At 58.6% G+C, this 24511-nt stretch overlaps 6 protein-coding genes across 6 annotated transcripts; 4 read left to right on the top strand and 2 right to left on the bottom strand.

The window, feature by feature from the left end:
• Window positions 1-3866: 3866 nt before the first annotated feature.
• MKK02DRAFT_17701 (general substrate transporter) lies at window positions 3867-5549 on the bottom strand (the record flags this gene model as incomplete). Its single annotated transcript, XM_053085827.1, has 1 exon — window positions 3867-5549. The coding sequence occupies one exon, from the start codon at window positions 5547-5549 to the stop codon at window positions 3867-3869; it is 1683 nt and encodes a 560-aa protein (XP_052943332.1).
• A 991-nt stretch (window positions 5550-6540) lies between these two features.
• Window positions 6541-7794, top strand: MKK02DRAFT_38210 (ADP-ribosylation/Crystallin J1; the record flags this gene model as incomplete). The annotated part of the gene is made up of 1 exon (XM_053089990.1): window positions 6541-7794. One exon carries the CDS (start codon window positions 6541-6543, stop codon window positions 7792-7794), a length of 1254 nt encoding a protein of 417 aa, XP_052943331.1.
• Window positions 7795-8844: 1050 nt separating this feature from the next.
• MKK02DRAFT_38209 (uncharacterized protein) lies at window positions 8845-18622 on the top strand (the record flags this gene model as incomplete). Its single annotated transcript, XM_053089989.1, has 18 exons — window positions 8845-10173; window positions 10219-10390; window positions 10425-10586; window positions 10619-12390; window positions 12438-13621; window positions 13655-13745; window positions 13780-14133; window positions 14168-14654; window positions 14701-15113; window positions 15158-16014; window positions 16061-17307; window positions 17356-17501; window positions 17554-17747; window positions 17799-17939; window positions 17991-18083; window positions 18132-18176; window positions 18224-18554; window positions 18599-18622. 18 exons carry the CDS (start codon window positions 8845-8847, stop codon window positions 18620-18622), a joined length of 9042 nt encoding a protein of 3013 aa, XP_052943330.1.
• Window positions 18623-18964: 342 nt separating this feature from the next.
• On the top strand, window positions 18965-19837 carry MKK02DRAFT_38208 (uncharacterized protein; the record flags this gene model as incomplete). The annotated part of the gene is made up of 3 exons (XM_053089988.1): window positions 18965-19492; window positions 19603-19660; window positions 19737-19837. The coding sequence occupies 3 exons, from the start codon at window positions 18965-18967 to the stop codon at window positions 19835-19837; spliced, it is 687 nt and encodes a 228-aa protein (XP_052943329.1).
• A 1741-nt stretch (window positions 19838-21578) lies between these two features.
• On the top strand, window positions 21579-22322 carry MKK02DRAFT_15335 (dihydrofolate reductase-like domain-containing protein; the record flags this gene model as incomplete). The annotated part of the gene is made up of 4 exons (XM_053085557.1): window positions 21579-21688; window positions 21734-21804; window positions 21854-22096; window positions 22141-22322. Coding segments are annotated over 4 exons (606 nt in total), but the record flags the coding sequence as incomplete, so codon positions are not given.
• A 349-nt stretch (window positions 22323-22671) lies between these two features.
• On the bottom strand, window positions 22672-24333 carry MKK02DRAFT_34522 (WD40-repeat-containing domain protein; the record flags this gene model as incomplete). Its single annotated transcript, XM_053088960.1, has 4 exons — window positions 22672-22697; window positions 22744-23075; window positions 23131-23396; window positions 23443-24333. The coding sequence occupies 4 exons, from the start codon at window positions 24331-24333 to the stop codon at window positions 22672-22674; spliced, it is 1515 nt and encodes a 504-aa protein (XP_052943327.1).
• Window positions 24334-24511: the final 178 nt, after the last annotated feature.

Raw genomic sequence — 24511 nt, 5'->3', positions numbered from 1 at the left:
GCGTGCGCGTAGAGGCAGCTGTCTAAGTATGGTAAACTATGTCCTGCGCTGAAGTGGCAAGGCTATCGACGTGGCGTCAGATGCATCTTTGAGACTGAGCCGCTTCCCGAGGGTCTGCACTGATAGCCTACAGGGATACAAAAAATGCTAATGCTAATCGCAATGCAAGGTAATGAAAATGCCTGGTATTGATATTTGCGATTTCATTAGCTATCCTCAACGCAACTTCAAGTTTCGCAAGTCGCAACCCTCTTCTTCGTCGCTCGGCTTTGCAATAACCTTCGGTCTCACCTATATCGTGTCGCACAGCATCCGCCGCTTCAAGGCAAGCTAGTAGAAGCCACATGAAGCTTCTGAGGTGAGCCATCTCGCTCACAGACTGTAGGATGTCATGCGTCCGTTGATCTCCAAGTCATCAAAACAGCGCGGGTTATCCCTGGCTTTGGCGGCCTGGTGTCTTCGTGACCTCGAACGCGCCAGGAGTCGACCCGATCAGAGAGCCTCTTCTGAGTCTCCCCTGGCCTGTGAGTCAGCTCCGGTTGTGGCAGCCAGGGTGGCACCGCTGAGCCTCACAGCGAGATCGGTTATGCGCCCGCCGTGTCATCAATCGAAACCCAAAGTCGGTAATCCCGTGCTTGAAGACTAGCTTTGGCTTGGACGTCCTCATGAGCGAGCTCCTGCTCATGTCCTATGCCGCGAGGAGAAGAGCCCTGATGCTCAGCTCATCGCGTGGGAGCAATGTTGCTGTCTCCCGGCTCTCGCCCGCAACTCCAGCTCTCAAGTGGGCCTCGCCCTTTTCCTGATGACTAGCTGATATGCATCCTTCTTCATGTGTGAGATTCCAGTCATATCCCGGACTGCGAGATGAAGGCGCTAATGACTAGCTCGACTCGCTCTACAGGTCCGGCTTGACCATCGCCCGTCTCGAACGCTGATTAGTCAAGCACTAAAGTCGGCTTGCCCTTTTGTCCAGGTTTCACTGTCGTGTGATCGTTACTGTTTGTGAGTGCTTATCTCGATCCCGGAGCGCGTGGTCAAGCGCTGATGGCTAGCGCATCCCGCTCTCGAGATCGGCATCGCCACCCCCCTGCTCAGACCCAGACTACAAGTTGGCTCCGCCCTCCTTTTCCGGGGACTAGCTGCCGTTACTGCATCTTCACCTGTGGGGCTTCATCCCAGTATATGTGTGCATAGAGAAAGGCGCTAATGGCTAGTTATTCCTGATCTCAAGATCGATGCCGCTGCCTCCCGGCTCATATCCAGAATCTCGACAAGTCGACTGCGCCCCCAGGTCTAGCTGCCGTCTTCTCGTCTTCCATTCGGGACCGTCGTCCTGTCATCGAGAGCGAGGAGAGAGGCGCGAATGCCCAGCCCTCCTTGATCTCGGGATGCGCCGCCTCCTGGCTCCTACTCGTATTGTAATATACGATGGGCTGCGCCCTATGCACGCGTTGTTGCCTGGGTATTCTCTCTGTGAATGGTGAGGCTACAGTCTCTTCCCAGACCGCTTGCAGAAAGGCGCTAATACCCAGTTTCCTCGCCACCGAGATCGATACCGCCACCGTCCTGCCCATACTCCAATCAAGTCCGCTCCGCCCTTTTGCGAAGCCTTAGCTGCTGTGTTATCATCTCCGCTCTTGACTTCCTTTTCGCTTCCCGAAGTTAGTGAAGGAGGCCGCTAACGTCTATAGCTCATCTTGTTCCCGATACCGATCACACAAGGTGCCGGCTTATACCTGACGATCAGCCCCAGGAGCGTGCAAATCGAGCAGGTAAGCGAGCAGTTCGACTCGCGCTTCACAAGCTCGCCGGCGCCGCCGCCCGAAGTGCAGCCGGTTGAGGTGAGGCTGACCGAGCGGGAGCAGAGAGTCTGTCGGTCTCGAGTTTGCGGCGGCAACGAGGGGGTGGATGCAGTGCGGAAGAGACGCTTGCGAGCGGGCCTTCGAAGAAGCGGGACAGGGGGCAGAGCGAGAGGGAGAGTGAACTACTGATCTGCGCTCTGATAGCCAGTCAGACTGTAGGCTGACAGGGCAGGTCTTCCAGGCTCGAAACATCCCCTCATTCCCCCTCTCATCACTCCCGCTCATTAGTCTCAAAATCTCTCATATCTCTCGATCGGATCCTGCCCGGTCGCTACATCCTTTTACCCCGCAAGAATCCCTCAGCTGGCGGGCTTGAGGGGCATTGCTAGCCGGCGGGAGTTTCAAACGGAGGATATGATGCGTGATGGTCGCTGGGATGTGCTGGAACGGCAAGGTCAAGGGGGGAAATGCTGGCCAATTTGCGGGTATCTGCAGCTGATCTGGTCGACCCTCAAACCAAGTGAGTTCTCCTATGATCCTTCCGTCCTCATATTGCCCCTGATAGTCCCTCCCAGCTCATTAGTATCTACTAGTAATTTGACGTTCGCCGATCAATAGCATGCAGCACTATCCGCTGTAGGCGTCACTCAAGCCCTACTCCTCGTCAGCCAGTCCTCGTTCTTGCCTTTGTGATGGAGCTCTATCACGCTACTAACTCTAAACTGATCCCTTGGCCCAGATTCGCTCGATTGTAGAACAAGGCAAGGTCCAGGCCGCACTCCTGGTCTCCTGGATCCTCACCAACTTAATCCCTCTCAAGGGGTTCCGCTGAGCTATAACGAATCACTGAATCGTCGCTGAGTAACAATTGCTGCCGGAATTGCCCTTCGGCGAATATTAGCGCAGTGAGTGGAGTAGGAGCAGCTGTCCAGCACCGAAGCTGAAGGCGTGCAAGGGACTGTCTGCATTGGTCTTGCCTTTCTGACTCAGCAAAGCCTTTCGACAGTCCCGCCCCGCGGTCTGGCTGGCAATATCCAAGGCGCCAGACGCACGTGCGAAATCTACCTGCTATACTGTGGTAACCCGAGTGTGCGCAGACGAGGGGAGCCATAGAATCGCTCAGAACGTAGGTCATTTGGCACCTAGCGGCGACGTTGACTCCAAGTTCACCCAGCTAATCTGCCGCACCTCTGCGCTCTATGGGCCGAGTGCGCTGCAACTTCAACTCTAGACTGGCTAATCGAAGACAGGCAACTTCCCTCTGTTGTCGCGTGTGGGCTCACGAAATGGTGGATGAGCCGGTATCGACGTCTCAACCTGAATGTGGCAGTGGAAGAAGGCGAAAGAGTCGCTTCGATGAGACAAGCGGACGGAGTGGAAGCTGGTGGATCAAGGGCATCAGTAGTTCCGCCAGACATATCCATAGCATACTGAGTCTAGCTGCAGGGTCTTACCTCACTCTACCTAATGGGACTGACCTTCAAGACGTCTGTCTTCTGCAGCAAGCTGAACAGCTTCGAATCTGAGCCACACGCCGGCGGCTCCCCGTTCAGGTGCCAAATCAGACTGATCGGCCTCTGGCGCCATGCTCGAATGGACCTATAGCTTGTGCGCGTTACGTTCCCAAAGGAGAGCTAGAGCTACTTGCATATGCATCGCTATCTAACAAACATATCTGACCTTGTACTTGCACTCCCCTCGTTGCACCAGCGGTCAAACCAGCAAACTCGTTCAGGCACCTGCGCAGAACCACCCGTCGCCTTCTCCGAATAACACTGACCAAGTCAGCGTCTGACATGATGAACAGAAATGAATACTCACAACTCGAAACGCAAAACATAAAGGCCTAGGGATACCCCGAGCCGGGAGGGTCGGTCCTACATGTCAGCTGAGAAGCGAGCGATGGTAAGGCTAACTCACAGTATCCTCTACTACCGAAACAACTGAAAGATGATGAAGAGATTCCGAAGCACGATTAGACCTGTACTGATCAGTTCGGAGACCAGTCCCTTGCTGAGTTACTCACCCACTTACTTCCACCACCGAGACCACCTGCCGCCCCGCTCAGTGCTTCAGCTCAGGCATAGCCGGGCGCTCCTCCATCCCCAGTGCTTCGCCGTCCTTGTCCGCGTACGCATCCTCCCCCTCCATACCCTCAGGCTCGGTAGCCTCGGCGATAATGTCGACCTTGGTGGTTCTGAACGCCCAGGCGCTGACCTTCCTGTCGAAGAGGATGTCCAGCTCCTGATTCGACCTTCCCTTGGTCTCCGGCAGACGGAAGATGGCCCAGAGGAGGATGATGGTGTTCGTCCCGAACCAGAAGAAGGCGGTCTTCCCCGCGAGATTGAGCTTGGTGGGGTTGATGAGGTAGGGCTCGATCACCTTGCTGGAGATGTTGATGCAACTGTAGGCGATGCGGGCGAGGGCAAAGGTGTGGTTGCGAGTACGGGTGGAGGAAATCTCGCCGACGATAGTGTACGCCATGGGCCCGATACTGACCCCATAGAAGGCGATCCAGATCATGGCAAAGGCCGCCTGGATCCAGGTCGAGGTCCCCTTCTCCATCGTGGCCAGACATCCGATGATGAGGAGGCAGGCCGACATCCCGAACAGCCCACCGATCACCATGTACCGCCGTCCCATGTAAGACATGAGGAACCACGCCAGACCGATGCAGCAGAACGAGATGGCAGTAGACCCGAGATTGAGTTGGTAGACCGCGTTGGAGTTGAGACCGGCTTGGGAGAAGAAGTAGGTGGGGTTGTAGGCGAACCGCTCGCCACACCAGCTCTGGGAGATAAGCATGAGGCAGGCGATCTCCGTGCGGCGCCGATGGACGCCTTTGAAGCAATCGAGGTAGCTCGACTCGGTCTTACCCTGGCGCTTTTCGTAGTCATTGGTGTGCACCAGGGTAGCGAGCACACCGTCAAGCTCGTCCTCCGAGACGTGCTTGCTGGTGATCCTCCGGAGGGTCTGACGAGCCTCCTCGAGGCGGCCGCGCCGTACGAGCCACCAGTGGGATTCCGGGGCGTAGTAGGCGATGGCAATGAGGGGTATGGGCCAGACCCATTGGAGGGCAAAGGGGATCCGGTATGACCACTCGTTGCCGAGGTTGACGAGGCCGACGAGGACGCCAGCGCAGATCATCTGACCGATGACCCACGCAACGCAGGTGAGGGAGGTGAGATAGCCTCGGACGGCAGTAGGGCAGAGCTCGGAAGAGTAGGCCGTGCCCATGACGGTGAAGACGCCCCATGGGATGCTGATGAGGATTTCGGAGAGGAGGAGGATGGGAAGATTGGGGGAGGCAAATTGGAGACCGATGAAGCCCATGAGGGGGACGAGGGCGAAGATCATGGTGCGACGGTGACCGAAGCGCTCCATCGCCCATCCGTTCAAGACGAGACCGATGAGCTGACCGCAGGAGATGGCATTGTTGAGGCCAAGCATCCACTCGGCAGGGATTTGCTTCTTGTTGATCTCGGCGTAGTAGACCCCGTACTTCTCGACGAAACTGGGGTAGGCGAAGAAGCTACTGATGAGCCCAGTATCGTAGCCCTCCATGACGATACTGAGGGTCATAGCGGCCGACCAAGCGATGGCACCGGGGTATTTCCGGAAGGCTTGCCGGACGGTCATGGAGACCTCGACGTCTTGGGCGCGGCGGAGGATGTGGGCGTCGGACTCGGACAGATGGGGGTCTGCCAGGTCTTCGACATGAGCCGAAATGGGTTTCTCGTGCGACATGGTGTGACGCCCGACTGTAAAGTCAGTATTGGCTGCTCGAATTCGGATGCTACGACTCACTGCTTGTGGGTAGGACAGGCGTTCTTGGACAGAGCAGGGAGGAGGTGGGGAAGGTGGGGAAGGGGGACGGATCGAGAACAGGGATGAAGAGGGGACCTGGCGGAGGAAGGGGACCTGGCGGAGGAAGGGGACCTGGCGGAGGACGTCTGCATATAACCAGTCATCATCCGCCTGTGCACAAGATGGAATGCCAGTAGATGTCATTGACGACTCTGAATCTTGTCCTCAGCGGGACCCGTGAACGGCGTTTTTCCCCGCCCATCAGATGCATCTTGGGCTGGCGGAGTAAAGCGGGGCAGCCGGGGTCTCCATTGTCGGATACCCGTAACGGCATCTCTCGGCTGAAACCCCGCAAGTGCGGCCCGCAACTCCGCGCCGCTCACCGAGATGGGTCCGTGGCTACAGCGCACGCAGTCAGGCATAAGACTGGATAAAGCCCCGTCTCTCGCTACTCTTCGAACCCATCTACTCTCGCCCACACTCAGTGAGTTCAGCTACTCACGTGCGCCTCTACTCTGGCTATGACCGCTAACAGTCAGACACTGGAAGGACGCCTCCCTGTCGAGCTTCACCGAGCCCGTCTTCCTGCCTACACCGGAGTTCGAATTAACAACATCTGCCTACTCCTGCAAAAGGTAAGCCCTCTTATCTTCAATCCTGAGACTCCTGCTGACATCAAGAAATCTTCCTCCCTCCCTCCAGCCCACGTTTCCTGCCTAGGCCACCCAACCTGTGATCCAGCCACCCTAGGGTGAGTCGAATCATACAGCGTTCTGCTCGCCCTTGCTAATTTGCAGGTCCTCTCAAATCATTCAAAGGCCACGTCTCGAGATCAACGCCCCACTCATCCTCCACACCCCTTATCCTCCACGCCCTCATCCTCCACACCCCTCACCCACACGCACCCCGGCATCCACACTTCCGCAATACCATGTCCCCCATCGCCGTCACCTCTCCCAATGAGCCGCTGCGAAACCTCAAGCAGTGCGCCGCCGCCGCGACGCCTGGGCTATCGACCGAAACATGCGACGCCCTATCCTTCCAAGGCCGAGTCCGCGCGATGATCTTTGGCGGAGCCTTCGGTGACGCCCTCGGCGCAGTCATCGAGAAGATGACCCATCAGGAGATCAAGGACATGTACGGCAAGGTAACCCACCTGGACGTACCTTGGTGGCGGGAGACACAGGATGCTGTCAGGCGCAAGGGTCGAGTCAGGGGACGCGGCATCATCACCGACGACACCCTCATGACCATCTGTCTCATGTCCGTCTACTGCACGGAGGAGCGCCACCTCGACGCATGGGACGTGGCCCGAGGCATCATCCGCGAGGTGGTCTGGACCCCTCGGTACATCCCCGAGATGCAGCGCGAGACTATGCTCCAGGAGCGTCTCTGGTACGCCGAGAAGTGGCTCTTCATGCGTCACCAGATGACCAACTGCGATCCTCGGCAGGGCGGTATCGGGAACCAGGTCAACTGCGGAGCCGCCATGTACATCGCTCCCATCGGCGCCGTTAATGCTGGTAACCCTCGCGCGGCGTACAGCGAAGCAATCCACTTTGCCTCGGCGCACCAGGAGTCGTACGGTCTCGAGGCGGCCGGGGTGCTTGCGGCGGCGGTGGCTGCTGCCTTTGTCCCCGGCACCACCGTCGATGACATCGTCGAGGTGGCTATCGCGGTTGCCCATGACGGCACCAAGGCTGCCATCGTCGCCATCGTCGAGGCCGCCCGTGCCATGATCGGAGCGCCGTACGACGATGTCGTAGTCAAATTCCACGAGGTCATTGCCAAGTACTCGTACACTGGCGATGACATCGACTACACCATCGACAAGGCCGGTGTTCCCTCCCAGGCGTACCGTCCCTCCCGCTTCAACAGCATTGAGGAGCTACCCCTCGCCTTCGGCTTTGCCATCACCAACAAGGGCGAATTCTACGGCAGCATCATTGACGGCGTCAATTCGGGCCGCGATACCGATTCGATCGGCGTCATGATCGGTTGCTTCCTCGGTCCACTCCACGGCGCCTCCGTCATCGAGAAGCAGCATCTCGACATGCTCAACTCGGCCAATCACTTTGATCTCCTCAGCAATGCCGACGCCTTTGGCAAGGTCGCTCGTAAGATCCAGGCGGAGGATGAGGAGGAGATCCATAAGGTCTTGCAGGCGAGGAAGCAGCTGGCTTGAGGCTTGAGCGTGCAGGGCCAGGTTGAGTTTGGGACTAGGTAGTCTTTCATATCGAGTGCCTAGATTGAGATCAGTATGCAACATGTTTCTTGCTTGACCGTGATCGATCAGTCTCTTCCTGCTGTTAGCTGGCCTAGTAGAGATGACATCACAATGCCTGCGCCACCTTGTCCTATCCATCCCGCATCTTACAGTGGTAATACCCGGTCCGATGATCCCGGTCCTATTGATGTGATCCCCATCTTGAACCCTCGATCCCGCTTCTTGAGTTGTGCGCTCTTCCTCCCTCACATTTCCCCCTTTTTTGCCTACTGCCTCTCTGTCTCTGCTTAGCCCTCTTGTGCCTCCTGACCCCTCGGATAGCCCTGACCGGGTAGGACTCGGAGTTGGCTGGAAGGTGAGTGGGTAGGGCGGGATGGAGGGGAGGCATGGATGGCGCCGTATGGATGTACCACTGCAAAGCGGTGTGGGAGGGGAGCCGAACGACATTGACGTTGGCCGTCCCTTTATGCTCGCGATAATCTGACTTAATGGAAGTGGAAGACGTGGGGGCAGGAGATACGAGCATCGGCAGTTTGGGTCAAGCATGATGATCAGCGACGCGATACGGTATTCGATGACGTGTTGACCACTGCGGATGTTTTGGCTTCGGACGGCCGCTGCTATATAGATCAGCTGCTGAGCTTTGCCCAGGCATCTTGTGGTTGCCTGTAGCTCGACTGTCGTCACCCGCTCTGGCCCGTCTGCGATCCTCACATAACAGCGATGCTCTCCACCTACAGATCAGTCGCGTCAACGCGTGACAACGCCTTTGCCGGTCCGTGTCCTCATTCCTCGCAGGGATGTGTGTGTGTCCGCGGGCGACTAGGGGAGCAGAGAAGATCACTCAACTTGACAAACACAGCCTTTGGGTCTGGGCCAAACAATCATGTCAGCACTGGCTTCGACGCGTAGCTCTGTCGTTGTGCTCATCTACTGACCATATCTCATCCCATCTCTCTCAGCATCTTGACTCTTGACAGATAGTATCGACGCGACAATCTGGGCGTTATGCCCTCCCCGCCATTATCGCCCATCCCCCGGCGGATCAATACCCCATCCATGGTGGATCTGCTGTCCTCGCTCGAGCGGTCATCTGAAGACGGACGCGGGTTCCCAGGATGGCGAGACGCGCCGAGTCGACCAGACGAGGAAGGAGAGGTCGAGGACCTACTCGTACCGGTCGGTCCTGACATTCGCACCACTTCACCGTCGCCACGGCGCTCGGATAGGCTGAGTCCGCTATCAGGAGGAACTTGTGGCAGTCCGCGTCAAGGTGAGCTATCTTCTGCCCACGCTCCGAGCCGAGCCGACGCGCCAGCTGCTATCCAACATCCCCAGGACACCGGCCAGTCCGTATCTACGATCGACCAGGCCTTCGCCGATATCCACAGCACCCTCTACCAGCTGGCTTCAGGTCGTCCGAGCCCTCAGCCACACGCTCTTCCACTTCCTCCCAGCCCTATCCCGTCCTCCAAATCCTTATCATCCCCTTCCAGCCCTCGGATCACCTCACGTCCCCTCGTCGGCCTTGGTATAGGCACGACCGATGGATCCCGTCTCTTTCCCGACGAGCACAGCCGTCTCGAGGCGGTTACGGAGCGCACAGAACCTTCATCCAAGTCCTCCAAAGGCAGTATCCGGAACTCGCCATCTCCCACTTTCGGTCCTCGTCTCCCCTTACCTACCCGCCATCCCCTTCCTGCTACCCCTATCAAGGCACGCTCAACCGCTAGCAACAATGCGAGCCCCTCGAAAGCGTCCGACCTCATCAAGATGTTTGAGAATCGGACGGGCGATCGCCCACGCGTCACACCCGCGCATACCGGTCCCGAGCGGTTCGAGCGGCCCGTCACCCCTCCTCCTCCTCCATCCTCATTCCGCCCACCTCCTATCTACGGCTTTGAGCCACCAATGCTCAATCAGCCTTCACCGGAGAATGTCGAAAGCCTTCACCCGGTCCGGTCTCGCTCGGCATCCCCGCAAGCTTCGCCCGCTGCGACTTTCAAGTCGCTCGTCGCTAGTTGGCGAAACCGGTCCGGATCGCCTAGTCAGCGCGTGATCGGTACTCCAGGCAAAGCTACTCCCGGTCTCGCTAGATCAGGGGGATGGAACGTGTCCATCCGCCGAAGGAGGAGGGACGAGGGGCAAGAAGTAGGATTGGCGGAACGTGCGGAAGATGCAGTGGAGGATACTGCGAGAGCGAGGTTGCCCACTCCTCCTCCGGTCCCTCTGGTGGCTCCCCTACCGCTGAGCGCGACTCACCCGCCCGATACGCAGGTCGAGCGTGCACCATCCCTGCAGAGCTCGCGAGGCAGCGCTCCGATCATATCCGGCGAGGTAAGCTACACTTCCACCTTCAGGCAATGTCAAGCTGATTCCCAGGCCATCAAAGCAGGTACACTTTGGTATCTGAACGTCCACGATACTGTTCGAGCGCCAAACTACATCTGGATCCAGGCCGATGCGAGGCTCTTCCCGACCGGTCTTCAGCTGGCTTGGCGGACGGATGGGGGCGCTCAGGCGATGGTCACGTTCGATATGGAGTTCTGCGAGGGTGAGTACTACCCGTGGTATGTAGCTGATGCCAGAGGTCGCGTCGACGTACAGTCCAACTCACCCGCTCGCGGAGGGCGACCTCGGAGCCATGGCTGCCAGAGCTCAGGGCAACTTGGCGGAAGACCTCTATCCATTCAAGCTGGTCTATGATGACGGAACGGAGAGGCTCGGTTGTGACAGCGCTCGGGAAAGAGGTGAGCTCCAGCACAAACATAGCTGATATCAGTCCGCTGGGTCAACGCTATCTGGACGGTCCTCGAGCAGTCCCGCGGTCCCGCTCGTCAATCCCTCCACGTTCAGCGCCCCACCTCCATCTTCTCCTCCAGCGACGAAGGCTCCTTCTCAGCTATCCGCGACACCAACTTCCTTCCCCACTCGACTATCGACGATGCCTTCATCACCACTTCCGGCGGCTTCCATGCGCCTCTCGCACACCGCGACTCGCGTCGTCTCGCTGCTGGGCGTCTGGATCGGACTCGCTCCCTTCGTCGCGTCGCTTCCGAGGCGGACCTGTCCGACCCCGTCGCTCACGAGCATGCGGATCTGGACCGGTACTCTGCTGGGCCGCTCACTGCGGAGCTCGCTCGGTCTCGGCCCGTCTCGCGAGACTTTACATTCGCGAGGGGACAAGCACCGCCCGCGCTCTCTCCTCCGCCGATGTATACCTCGCCGCTCATCCCTGCCCCGTCGACCTTCCAGACTGCGCAGTCGGAGATCACCTCGTACCATACTCCAGCGGCCTCACAATCTCATCCTCCTTCGACTACCTTCACCTCCGCTCAATCCGAGTTGTCGACGTATCGGACTCCGGCGAGTCAATCCACCTACCAAGCCACGGCGTACACCTTTGGCGATGGCTCGTCGGTGGTCACTGCTCAGACTGCTCAGACGTACGTACCTCGAGGCCAATACACCGCCGACCCCTCTAGCCCCATCGAGCGATCGGAGCGGACATCGTACTTCACCCCGGCGGTCCCTTTGGTGGCGGTTCCTTTGGTGGCTATCACTGGTGCTTCTCCACGTCAATCTACGGCATATGGAAGCGCCGAGACCGGCTCGGAGTACCGTACCGCAGGAGATAGCGGTCTAAGCGAGTATCAGACCGCTCCAGCTGCTTCCTCCAAGCTCGGGTCTCCCTTTATGCTCTCGGACGAGAAGGCGTCGGTCAAGGACAAGGCGTCAACTAAGGGCAAGGCGACCTCCCAGGGGTCCAGCACTTCGGGCTCGGAGAGGTCCTATCAGACGGCTCCTCCCCCGGTCCCATCCCGGGACTCGAAGTACATGCCCTCTACCTTCGGCGCCGAAACCACCACCACCGCAGTACGGTATCAGCTCCATGACGCGCCCGTTCCATCTCGGTCGTACTCGGACACCCGGTCGTACGGTACTGCCCCGCCCGCAAGTATCACCGAGATCTACGAGACGGCCGCCTCCAAGCCTACCGACTACTTTACCGCCCAGACCAAGTCGACCGAGTACTTTTCCGGCTCGCGCGCCCTCTCGTTCAGCTCGGAGATGCAGGAGCGGGCCGAGACGGCGACCCATATCAGCGATGGGACGGACTATGATCTCATCGCGGACCTGGAACGCCAGTCTTCTGCCGGAAGTGCGCTAGTCAGGCGCCGTCCGACTGGAGCCCGGACGAGATCGTACGACTCGGCTCCGTCCCGCAGTACGATCCGAGAAGGGGCGCAGACGGTATACCAGACGGCTGGCGAGTCGGCTTATGCGACTGCTCCTTCTTGGCACGCGACAAGCTACTATACTGCGCCAGACCCGGGGTCGTCAAAGCCCAGTAGTGCATCTACCGCTCAGTCTACTACCAACGGAAGCAAGATCAGGCGGGTCCCGGTACCGTCTATCCCGCCGCCGAGTCCTTCTCAGCCATCCTCGATCCCCTCGTCCGTCCCGCCCTCGGATCCGGGAACGGTTCCGTCGTACTCGGATGGAACTGCGAAGACTCGAGCTGGATTCGGGTATGACCTGAGCCGCATGATGGTGAGTTGTACAATCTATCTCCTATGGTAAATTTGGCTGACGGTCAGAACTACCTCCAAGGTCAAGATGAGGCTCGGCAAGGTCAGACCACTCGGCTTGCTTCTCAGCTCGACCGCATTGAGGGCAAAGTCAGCAATATCGCAGACAATATGGGTCCACCTCCGCTCCCCTCCAAGGGACCCCGATCTCGCTCATCCTCCTCTTCGTCCATCGAGACTGCTCGTCCAGTCACTCCTCCCGCTTTTGTCGTCCCTCCTCTCGTCAATGACCGGCTTGACGACATGCAGCGGCTTCTCGGTCAACTCGTCGGGCAGAATCGGGATCTCATGGACGAGGTCGCTCGGCGCCGGTCATACGAGGTCGAGCTGCCGCCTATGATTGGTCCGCAGAAGCGACTGGAGGACATGATGCGTCGCATCCTCCAGAAGCTTGGCGATGACGAGTACGACGAGTACCCTCCTGCATTTGGTCACAGTCCCCCTCCTTCCCCGCCTGGCTCGGTGTATACTCGGGATGGGTCGATGTATGGCGGTACCGGAAGCGTCTTCTCGGAGCGTCAAGACAAAGCTAGGGCGCCGGCTCCGAGCTTTACGTCCAGCCACGATCGGCGCAAGCGGTTCAGCGGTGTCCCGGACTCGCTCCTTGACGGCTCGGTCGGCGGAGGCGAGTTTGACCACTACAATCTCAACGATCTGCCGCCGCAAGATCCACCGCGCGAGCACATCATCCCCCATGTCCAGGTCCCGCCTCATCTCGCCAAGCACCGGCGGCAGCAGTCCGAGGCGCCTACTCCGATCATCCACCAGGCAATACCCGAGGAGCCAGAGTACGAGGAATCTATCCCTGAAGAGCCGGAGCGCGAGAAGCCGAACCAGCAAGCTTATGCCGAGACGGAGCCGGAATCGCCTGACCTCCCTCCCATCCCTTACAAGCAGGATCAGTACCAGCAGGATGACGAGACCCCGTCCGTCTACTCTGATGACTTTGCTCGGGGACAGGCTCACCGCGGTCCCCCTCCTCAACCGGTCGATCTCCCTACTCCTGTCAACTCTGCTCGGAACCTCCCCACCAACGGCGGCCAGTACATGCCCGGCATGTCTGGTCCGGGTATGATGGGTCCAGGCGGTCGTCCTCCTTTCCCTGGCATGATGCCCCCACCTGGGATGATGAACATGCCTCGCCCGTCTTTACCGAGAATCGCCGGTGTTCGCGATCCCATCTCTACCACTTAGTGAGTTTCCGGCCTGGGCAGCGCTGACTCCAGCTTCCGACGCGGCTTCCCTCCTCCCGGTCCGATGGGTATGGGTCCCATGGGCATGGGCATGTTCCCCGGTCCGATAGGCATTCCAGGTCCGGTACGTCCCAACTTAGAGCAGAGCTGATAAACAGAGAATGGGGCCTTTCATGCCTGGTCTTCGTCCCGGTCTCGGCGGCTTCGGCGGCCCCGTCGGTCCTAATGTCGGCCCCGGTCTCCGTCGTCCTGGCTTCTTCCCTCCTGGTGTACCCGGTACTTCAGGCGGCTACGGTCTTCCCGCTGCGTCCCGATACGGTCCCGGCGGTGTCTCTCGTCCTGGTCACCCTGGCGGTCTTACTCCGGATACCGGCATCGGGAACACTACCTCGGAATCTTCGTCTTCGCCTTCTGCTACTACCGTCGAACTGGTCACCCCCGTCACTGCTCACATACCCATGGAACCCACTATCGTACAGGCGCCCGGAGCTCAAGCTCCGTCGGCAGATACCGTGAGTGCTGCTCAAGGATATAGCTGATATCCAGGATGACAGCTTCCGCCGCGCTCTCGACAATACCCAGACCCTTACCGAAGCGCAAGGTGTCCACCAAAACGAGATGTCCCGCTTCATGCACGGCCTTAGCGACCAGCTCTCTAGGAACCGGAACGCCAACGACCAGGAGCTCGGCCAGATCCTCAATGAGCTCGGTCGACTCCGGAATGAGCTCAAACCCAAGCACATTACGGGTCGGGTCTTACCGGACGGCACGGTCGTACTGGACAATGGCGATGTGGTGGATGGTGTCCGCGGCGCTCCTTTGCCTGGCTCAGAACACCTCCCGCCCCCACCCCCGTCGGTGCCGCATGTGGCTGGACGGGTATTGCCGGATGGAACGGTCATGGCTGGAGACGCTATTCTGGACGGGGTACGCGGTGCGCCTCAGCCTGAGTTGACCCTCGAGACAGTATTGCCGCCTCAGCAGATGAAGGATCTGGATCAGGATATGAAGCTCGCGGCCTTGATGGATAAAGGTGAGCTGGGTCCGCATGCAGAAGTTACAGCGAGCTGATACGATAGTGGCTGAGCTCATGCAACGGAGCGAGCAGCAGGCGATAGACAACTCGTCCATCCGTGCCCAGGCCACCCCGCACCACCACGGTAACGATATCATCCGCGAAAAGACCACCACGAGGGAGCACGAGATCATCCGGGAGGGACACGGCTCGCAACAAGACGGTCAGGATCACTTCCATCCCAGCTTTGAGATGGACAATACCCCAGCTGCTGCGCCCGGAATGGTCATTACCGAGACTGTACCTGCTGGACCTGGCGCCACTACGACTACCACCTTCACCAAGATCAATCCTCGGACTGGCAAGCCCATCTCTATGCCTACGCCTCTATCCCTCCAGCCTCGAGACCCCTCGCCTATCCAGACACCGATGGATGCGGCTCAGGGTGGTCATCTCATCCGGGAAGAGCATGAGGAGGTGAGTTATTCAGATCTGAGCGAAAGAGCGGAGCTGACTCTTAGATCGTCCAGCGTCCAGGCGGCGGACCACCTATCACCACACACACCACTACTCGTACCTACGTCCACCCTGACGGCACCACTACTACCTCTGCCAACATCGCGCCCACCCAAGGCCCGGCTGGTCCAGCTGGAGGTCTCAGCGACCCCGGCATGTCCGCCATGCCCGACTTCCCCGCCCCTGCTACCGGCGCTCAGTTTTCGGACCACGAGGTCATAACCCAGGCGAATATGCCGGTCGTCAAGACGCAAAAGCAGACAACGGAGGAGCATACGGTCGGTCCGAATGGGGCGGTGGTGGACAAGACATCAACGTCGTTCGAGCAGACCAAGCTGCCTACTGGATCAGCGGGTGGGGTGCCTGCGAGCGGGATGGCGAACGTACCTACGGCGAGCGGTCCCAGCGGAGCCGCTTCGGTGCCGGGAGCAGGTCCATCAGCTGGACAAGCGGCGAACGTACCACCCGGTCCTGGCCCTACGACTGTCGCCAATGTTCCGGCTAAGAAGGCGGACAAGCCGATTTGGGAAACCAACCACCCCAAGCCGGTCACCACGAGCAACAATGTCCCCTCAGGACCCGCCGCTCCCCCCGCTGCTGGCGTCTCTGCTCCAGCTGGCGCGTCGGGAGCCACGCCCCAAGGTACGGCCGGTCCAGGTCCAGCAGGTCCACCCCCTACATCACTCTCGAACATCCCGTCGGCGCCGGATGCAGGCTCTGGTGCTCCAGCTGCCGGCGGCGCTCCAGCTGCGGGCAGTGTGCCCGCTGGTCAATCAGCAGCTCCAGCCGGTAAACAAGGATTAGGGGTAAGTTGGCTTCCTCATCTCCCCGTGAGGGAAGCTAACGGTGCTCTCAAGAATCAGTAAGTCTTCTGTTTGAGCTGCTGAGCGCGAAGCTGATGACATCAGGCCGGCATCGAATACCCTCGTCAAGCCCGGCCCTATCCAGCCCGGCAACGCGGTGTCGAATGTCCCTCCTGCTGGCCAACCAGGTTCTTCCGCAAATGTCCCTCCTACATCCCAACCAGGTGCGATGCCGCCTACGGCGGTCTCAAATATCCCCGCTGGGAATGGCGCATCCGGATCCACCGTGCCTATTCCTGTCCCGGTCGGTACCGGCGCCGCTCCTACTTCGACTACTACCACGACCAAGCCAGCAGGAACCGGTCTCCTCTCCAAGCTCCAGCCGTCCACGTCCACCGAGAATATCAAGACGGCTGGTCAGGGCCCGCCCATCGTGCCCGGAACGCCCGGTCCGGACACTCGGCCGCTGAACGATACGAACCACAAGCAGACCCGCTTCTCCGATACTGCTGGCGTCTCTACATCCCCTCCTCCCGCGGTGGATACGGTACACAATGTCGGAACCACCCCTGCTTCTCCCGCCAACAAGCTCAAGAAGCCTCTCCCCTCGGCCGGTACCGGTGCACCCGGAGCTCCTGGAGCACCGGCGGAATCTTCTACCATGGGCAACATCCCCGGTACGTCTGGACCAGCTGCAGGTGTATTTGGCCCTGCCCAACCAGGCCAACCAGGCCAGCCTGGTCAGACCGCTCCGGGCGGGAAAGGCGGAAAGAACGCCTCGGCTCCGGTCGACATCATCACTCCTCTTCCTGCGCCACACCAGCTCGAGGAGGTCATTCTCCCGGACGGGACCGTCGCGTATGTCAAGAGGGCGGACAAGGCAAAGGTCGACGAGAGCTCCAAGCTCAAAAAGACCGACAAGACCTCGGCGACGGCAGCGACTGGCGCTCCGTCCGGTATACCCATGAACGAGTCGGCGACGGGTCATGGACACTGCAGTGTGTGCTGCCCTTCTGCGCCCAAGACCAACATGGGCCAGCCCGTCCAGCCCTGCGCGCATCAGGATGGGCCAACCGTGGTTGCCCTCGGTGGTCCGCCCGGTGTGGGCGCCAACAAGCCTGGTGCGGCAAAGATCACCAAGCCTGCGCCTGGCGGTACAACCGTGGTCACTCCTGCCCCCGCTGCGGTGCCCGATGTCAACGTCACGGACGTCAATAATGTCGGACCTGGATCGGTGGATACTGCAGGTCAATGGAAGAAGGGAGGCAAGCCGATACCTGTACCTGTACCGGGCGGAGCGGGGCCGGCGATGAGTGGGGAGCAGAAGATGGAGGAGGCGAGGAATCTTGCTGGTGAGTTTTAAGCTCTCTGATCGAGTCAGTTGATAGCTGACAATACAGTCAAGCAGAAAGCGGCAGCTGAGCAAGCTGCGGCGGAGAAGGCTGAAAGAGACGCCGCCGTTAAAGCCAAGGCGGACAAGGCGAAGCTACAGGATGACCGGCACAAGGCCAACTTGGATGCGCTGGGAAATCTGCAGAAGCTTCTGGTGGGTCAGCTGCCTTGTGAAGAGCTCTTCGGACGTCCAGCTGATATGCCAGGAATCGATGGCGAAAGATCAGAAAGACCGGAGCACATCGACCGATAAACGCCGCACCGACAAGACTGCCCGGGACAAGAAGTTCCAGGATACGCTCGACAAGCTTATCGTCCAGAAGGATGAGGGGAAGAAGAAGGAGGATGATAAGACCAAGAAGGATAAGGAGGGGACGCAGGCGGTATTGGATGCTATTCAGTCAGTTGGAGTCCCTGGCGAGCGATAGTGGGAGCAAAGCTGACAGCGCAGGACTTTCGGTAAACAGGAGAAGGAATTCCTTGACCGGTTGGCGAAGGGTATCTTGGAACAGAATTCGAAGCAGCACGAAGAGACGCGGAATGCTTCGAAGTTGCATGCGAGGGAGCAGGTTGGGTTCAACTTGGCGGGATAGTGAGTCCTCTGCTTCCTGATTCGAATGGGGATGGAGCTGACTCTTCTCAGCCTTGACGATTTCTCGAAGTCGTTGTCTGGGGAGGTACGGTCGTTGTTGCATGAGGTGTCGGGCCTGAGGGAGACGAGACGGGCGCTGTACTAGTAAGTTGCCTTTGGCGAGATTAGCTCGGCCTGTAGCTGATGTCGCAGCGAGCTTGCGGAGTTGCTTCTGATGAAGGGTCGGCAGTCAGCTGGGTAAGCTTACTATCCCTTGCTAGTCGGGAAAGAAGCTGACTTATCAGCGATCTCATGGCAATCATGCCCTACCCGACCAAACCGCCAGCCAACCCCGCTGCGAAGGGCGGAGCTCAACCTGCCAAACCAGCCGGAGACAACAAGGGCGGGGGCGGTGGCGGCGGCGGAGGAGGAGGCGGAGGCGCGGGCGGAGGCAAGCCTGGCGGTATCCCTGCATGGTCAGCGTGGCAGCCTCCCATGGGGCCAGCGACCGGCATGCCCCCCATGCAGGTCTTCCCACCTGGCGCTCCTCGACCGCTCCCTATGCCAGGGATGGGACCGATGGACATGTTCAATATGGCGGGCGGAGCTGTTCCGGGCCCACCACCTCCTTCTGGTGTAAGTCTTCAGCGATAGACACGGGGATTCAGCTGATCTGACAGAATCGACCCCTTCCTCAGGTGTGATCTTGGCGCAGTGGGTGCAGAGTGGGGATAGTTTTGGACTTTGGGCTTGTGGCAACACGCATCACCTACTTCAAGACACCAAAGAAACTCCGGGTCGGATCTTGCGGTTACCTTACGGTTTGCTTCAGTTTTTGCTATCTCTTACTGTTACTGCATCTATCTATCATATTCAGAAACGACCTATCATGATGAACATACTCTGTCTGGGCCGTAGCTCGAGCGCAGAACTAGACTCGAAGGCATAGCGGGCTAAGCCAAAAAGGTCACGTGCCGGTCTGAGACAAGCCGCGCGCAGCAAGATTTTCAGATTTCGTACAGCCACTTGTTCATCCATCATCCACAATGTCTACCAGTGTCAAGCCCGCCAACCCCGACCCAGTCGTACCCAAGCGCGCTCGTAAGCGGAGAAGACGGCAAGCATCATACTCTGCCTCTTCGTCCGACTCGGACGACAGCTCGGATGATGAGCCCTCCCGACCCGTTCCCGCTCCAGCGGACGTCGACATGTCCTCCGCCTTTTCCTCCTCCTCTTCATCTTCCTCCTCCTCCTCCTCCTCCTCTTCATCCTCGTCCAGCTCAGATTCCGAATCGGACGATGACGCCGCGCCCGCCGAAAAAGCCGCGAAAGTCTCCAAACATGGTCAACTTGCGGCATCTATCCGTCCCGCCATAAAAACAAGGACACCGCGGCATATGTCCAACTCGCCCTCGCCTCCTCCGGCTGTGGCTGTCCCTTCGTTCTTGCCGAGCAGAAGCGGGGCGGCTGAGGGAGAGGAGGCGGGAGAAGAAGATAGGAGGGCGAGGTTTAGGAGGGTGTATATGGAGAAGATGGTAGAGGGGTTTGGAAGCGATCTGGATAAGCTGAGAACGGTAAGTTTTGCTGTCTCGCGTTTTGTTGTGGGTTCGAAGGCAGAATGGGAGAATGAGGCTGCCTATGATGAAGACGATGTTCTGCAGCGGGGATGGCGCTGATTTCGCAGTCTGACCCAACGATGAACCCCGCTCGGATACAACTGCTCGTCAACTCGCTCCAAGCAGGTAAGCATCTCCTCCATGCCAGCTTGTTTGCGACTGATTGGAGCAACAAAGGCTGAGGAGCGAGCTGACAGTGTAGGTATAAGTATCTACGGCGATCCATCAGCATCTGAAGATAGTACGAACAAACAGGCGGAAGGTGTCGACGAGGTCGCGGTCATCTTGGGCAGCAAACCCTGATCGGGGTTTCGGGGCGAATGTAACGACTAGTGCTCTCCGCTTCAACTGTACTGATCCCCAATCTGTAAATGCTAAACACCTGACATGCCTCTACCGCGGTACCTTCAGATATACAAGTCAGGCAGCAGGGCAGGGGGAGCGATGAGAAATCGAGAATGGGCTTATGGGGCTGTTCACGCCACGAAGCTAATGCAGCCGTCTTGCGGCTTTCATCAGAACGGCGAGGTTATAGGGCGACGCTTATCGACTAATACCGAAAGTCCAGCAGTCGTCAGCGTTCGTCGAGGGAGACTGCTTCACTGCGCCTTGCCAGGTTCCGGCTGACCAAAATTCTGTGACGAAATCCCGGACCTTATGCTATGTCCGATGGCTCAATCAATGTCCACCAGCCTATCCATGTTACTGACTCCCAGTAGACAGGGCATCGGGAGAAAGCGGACTGGGCTCTGACGTCCCTCACACCCAAAGACCGAAAATAAAGGCGAGCGCTGTTGAGTTGCCCTTGGTGTCATCCGATTGTCCCTGGTGCCCGGCGAGAATCGGATGTCAGCCTTCCCAAGGACGTCGTCTGATTCTGAGGCTCTTTATAGCCATGAGTGGCTTGTGTTCATGCGAGCTGACTCGTCATGCGCGCGATGGGGGCCAGGGATTCAGGATGGGCTCCACACTAGCGAAACTGAGGGCCGAGGATGTAACCTTCTCTTCCGTTGCGATGTGCACTCTGTGTTCAGCTCATCCCATGGTCACTCATATATACCGTTACGTGCTTCGTCAGAGTGCACACGACCATGTCTTTGAGGCCATCATACAGCAAAGGCATAATGAAGGGGCGGAGCATTCCTCGTCCGGCGTAACGTAAGTGCCACTTTCCCACGCTTACTTTGTGTAATGTCTCTATTCCGTGCGTGTTGACAACAAACGGAGCCAGCCAGCCAGATTGAGCTTCAGCTTCAGCGCGACTGTCATTGTTCTCTCCATACCATAGCGATACATCTCTCAGCTGTCCATACCATCATCAAAGCGACACCATGATGGACGACCCATTCGCACCTCCACCACCTCCCCCGCCCCCAGCGGAGGCACCAGGCCCTGACGCGCCGGGCAGCGCGTCCGAAAGCGGAAAGGCAGCAAAAGCCCGGACGGTAGGTCTTCCCTCCTGATCCTCTCGAAAGCCCAGCTGACCCAGCAGAAACAATGCAGATGCAGCAAGTGCATCCAGACGCCAGAAGGGTTTCGCTGGCTGCCTACGTCCACGGCAAGCGACCATGCAGCGCGCGACAAGGCGCGAGGAATGGCAGGGAGCGCCACATCCGGGTCACCCGTTACAAAGGTCCCCAAGGCGCCCAAAGTCCCTGTGCCAGGTCGGAAGCGCGGGCGTCCGTCCAACGCTTCTCGAGCGGCAGAAGCGGCCGCCCTCGCTGCTGCTGCTGCTGCAGGCGATGGACCGTCCGCATCGGCCTATCCGCCGTCCAACCCGAATCTTCAATTCAGCTTTGAAGGGATGGGCATGTTCGCGGCGAATCAGGCGATACCGTCGGCCTCGGGATCAGGCTCGGGCTCCGGATCTGGCCCGGGTCAGGCCACGACGCTAGGACAGGGAATTGACGAAGTTGCGGGAGAGGCAAAGGCGTATGTGCCCGTCTGGCAGCAGCCGCCACCGTTCATGCGGAAACATCTCAAGTTTCCGTCCCGGATCGTCGGTCAGACCACTACGACTTACGATCATGCCAATACCGCATTCAGGCCGTATTTGACCTTGACGTGGGCGCAGTCGCTGGATGCGAAGATCGCGGGGCCAAGAGGCGCGAGGGTGATTTTGAGCGGGAAGGAAAGTATGGAGATGACGCATTGGTAAGTAATCCCGCAGCGGCCAGTAATTGTGGGCTGACCTGGCAGGATGCGGGCAATGCACCACGGGATCGTCATTGGCGTCAACACCTTGCTACTCGACAACCCCCGTCTACAAGGTCAGCTAGTCTCTCAGCTACTAGGGCATGAGCTACAGCTGACTTGCAGTCAATCTCCTCCCTCCCGCCCTCAACCTCAGTCCTCCCGCCATCTTCATCCTAGACCCCAACCTCCGCACCCCAACATCCGCCCGGATATTGACCGAATGGACGACGCATATGCACATCCCGGGTCAAACTACCGCTGCTCGACCGACGATCCTGTGTGGGGCGCACATGGTCTGGACCGCACGGTATAGAGAGCTGGAAGCTGCAGGGGCGGCAATCTTTGGGATGCAACTGGACAAGAACGGTACGCCGACCACCCTGAAGCTCCAGGACTATGCTGACCTACAGGACACATCCCACCCCAGGGGCTAGTCAGTATCTTTACTTCCCTCGGTATCCGCTCCGCCATGATTGAGGGCGGATCCCGCGTCATCTCGTCCTTCCTCCACGCGCCGAAGAGGGAAGACGGATCGGCGATGATTGACAGTGTTGTCGTCACTGTCGCGCCTATGTTTATCGGTGACGGCGTCAGCTCAATACCCCTGGTATGTCCAGCTGAGAGGAACTGAATTGCCCGTTCGTGCTTAGCTGACGCCTCAGGGCCAGGACGTCGGACTCCCAGCCATCAAGGCGGTCCATACGACATCCCTGGGTAAAGACACAGTCATGGTCTGTACGACATGAGCGGGGGAGCGTCAAATTGGGCAGTTGTATTGGTATCTGGATCGGATCAAGGGATTGTCGCTATGCTATTGGAAGCGAGGCTGTTCTTAGGTAGAGGCGAGAAGATATCCCGAAATGAGTCCATGCAATTACAGATATACAAACAATAGAAAGCGCAATAATAAGCGCTCTTGACCCTCATAAGTCCTCTCCCTTCTACTTTTGCTCGGCGATCATGACCTCTACATATCGTCAGCTGCATCCTGTGTCTGAAAGTGCGAGACTCACTCTTTCTCTCCGCCTTTGGCTTCTCCCTGCCCGCTCTGGAATGTTTACGCCTCCGCTCCTCCTTGACCTTTGCAGCTTCCACCATATCCCTCTTGAGCTTGACAGCATTGTGTATACTCCCCGGTACGTGCCTCCTGTCGTGCACTGACCGGACATCGCCCGCCGCGCCCCACTTCTCGATAAGTGCCTGTCTGTACTCGATCGCAGAGCGTTCTTTGCCAGATACAGGGCCGAGTTTGGCGGATGCGTTGGACTTCCAGATCCGGACGTTACCGTCGTCGGAGGCGGTGAGGACAAAGTCGGCAGTAGGGGTGTAGGTGACGTCAAAGACGCTGCTACATTAGCTGTAGTCGGGAATGGTAGAGGAGCACAAGAAGGCCGACGTACCGCTGCATCCGCTTGGTGTGGTACACATCCCTCGACTTGCCCGCGTCCCGCTTCCAGAGCCGTACGGTCCGGTCATACGACCCCGAAACGAATTCTTCGCCCGTAGGACTCCAGTCGCACCCCATGACTCCGCCGACGTGGCCTTTATAGATCTGAGAAGGGGTTTCGAGGTTCCGGATGTCGAAAGTGTAGAGGTTGTGGTCTTCTGAGCCGAGGAGGAGGACGGTAGGGAGGGTGGGACACCACGAGAGGCAATTTGCGCGGAACTGCCTGTCAGCAAGAGAACACGATGAAACGATAGGAGGAGCTCACCTGCATCATGACACGCCTCTCTGCCTTGCCTGTCCGTACATCATACAGGCACATCGTCCTGTCCCCTCCTACCGACGCCAACACGCTCGTCTCGCTCTGATTGAACCGGACGGACGTGACTGTCTCGGAAGACCCGCCAAACACCAGCGTGCTGACTGGTGCAGTCCGCTGCTCGTCCCATATTTGTACCGAGTTTGAGGCCGTTGCGAATGTAGCGTCTGTGCGATGGTGGTCGATGGCATTGAACCCCGTTTTCGAATTATAGGTCATGGTCGGCTCGAGATCTCTTCCTAGTCGATCCCTCTTGCCTGAATCAATGGCCAACCCGCCTCCTTCCTCTTCGTCATAGTCCTCCCCCTCCCCTAATGCTCCAGCGGTATCCAGGATTTCCTGTCCGCTTTCACTTGCTCCGACCCCAAACTCATTCCCCTCAAATGCGGCCTTATCCCTCATCCCCGGTGTGAACGCCTCGCTTCGCCAGAGCTTGATCGTCCCGTCCAACTTGCCCGCCGAAAGCAATCCTCTCCGCCCGTCTCGTGCCTCCGCCGTCCACGTCAAACCACCCACCATTCCCCGATGCGCGTCCGGAATTTTGAGTAATGGTCTCCGTAGCGAGATCGAATGCACAATGACCTCCCCATCGCCTCCTCCGCCTGCGACGACAGCGACCCGCCGAGGGTCCTTGGCGAGGCAGTACACCCCATCCTGGTGCCCTCCAAGGGCATCGACAAAGGGCTTGGCGAACATCCGGTCCATCTTGGCCGCAGTGAGCGCCCGAGTGTACTCGCGCGGCTTGGAGAAGGGATGAAGGTGTGGTGCGAGATTGCGCTGGATAGGGTGGGGAGCGGAGGAGGAGGAGGGGAGGTGGTCGTCCAGTGACCGGGAGATCATTTTGATTTTCTGCCTATATTAGCCGATATTCGATGAGTTGATGAGCTTGAAAAAGGGGAGCATACCATCTTGATAGGAGTATCTCTCTGTGGGCGATACTGGGTGTGTACTGTCTCGCTGAACTAGCTGCTGTAAGAAGGGTTGACAAAGGGCTGATACAAGATATGCTGAAAATCTC

The sequence above is a fragment of the Dioszegia hungarica genome (genome assembly GCF_025882075.1).
Source record: "Dioszegia hungarica strain PDD-24b-2 chromosome Unknown MKK02contig_16, whole genome shotgun sequence".
NCBI lineage: Eukaryota > Fungi > Basidiomycota > Tremellomycetes > Tremellales > Bulleribasidiaceae > Dioszegia > Dioszegia hungarica.
The sequence above is the reverse complement of the archived record's forward strand: the minus strand, read 5'-3'. Positions and strand labels throughout refer to the sequence as shown.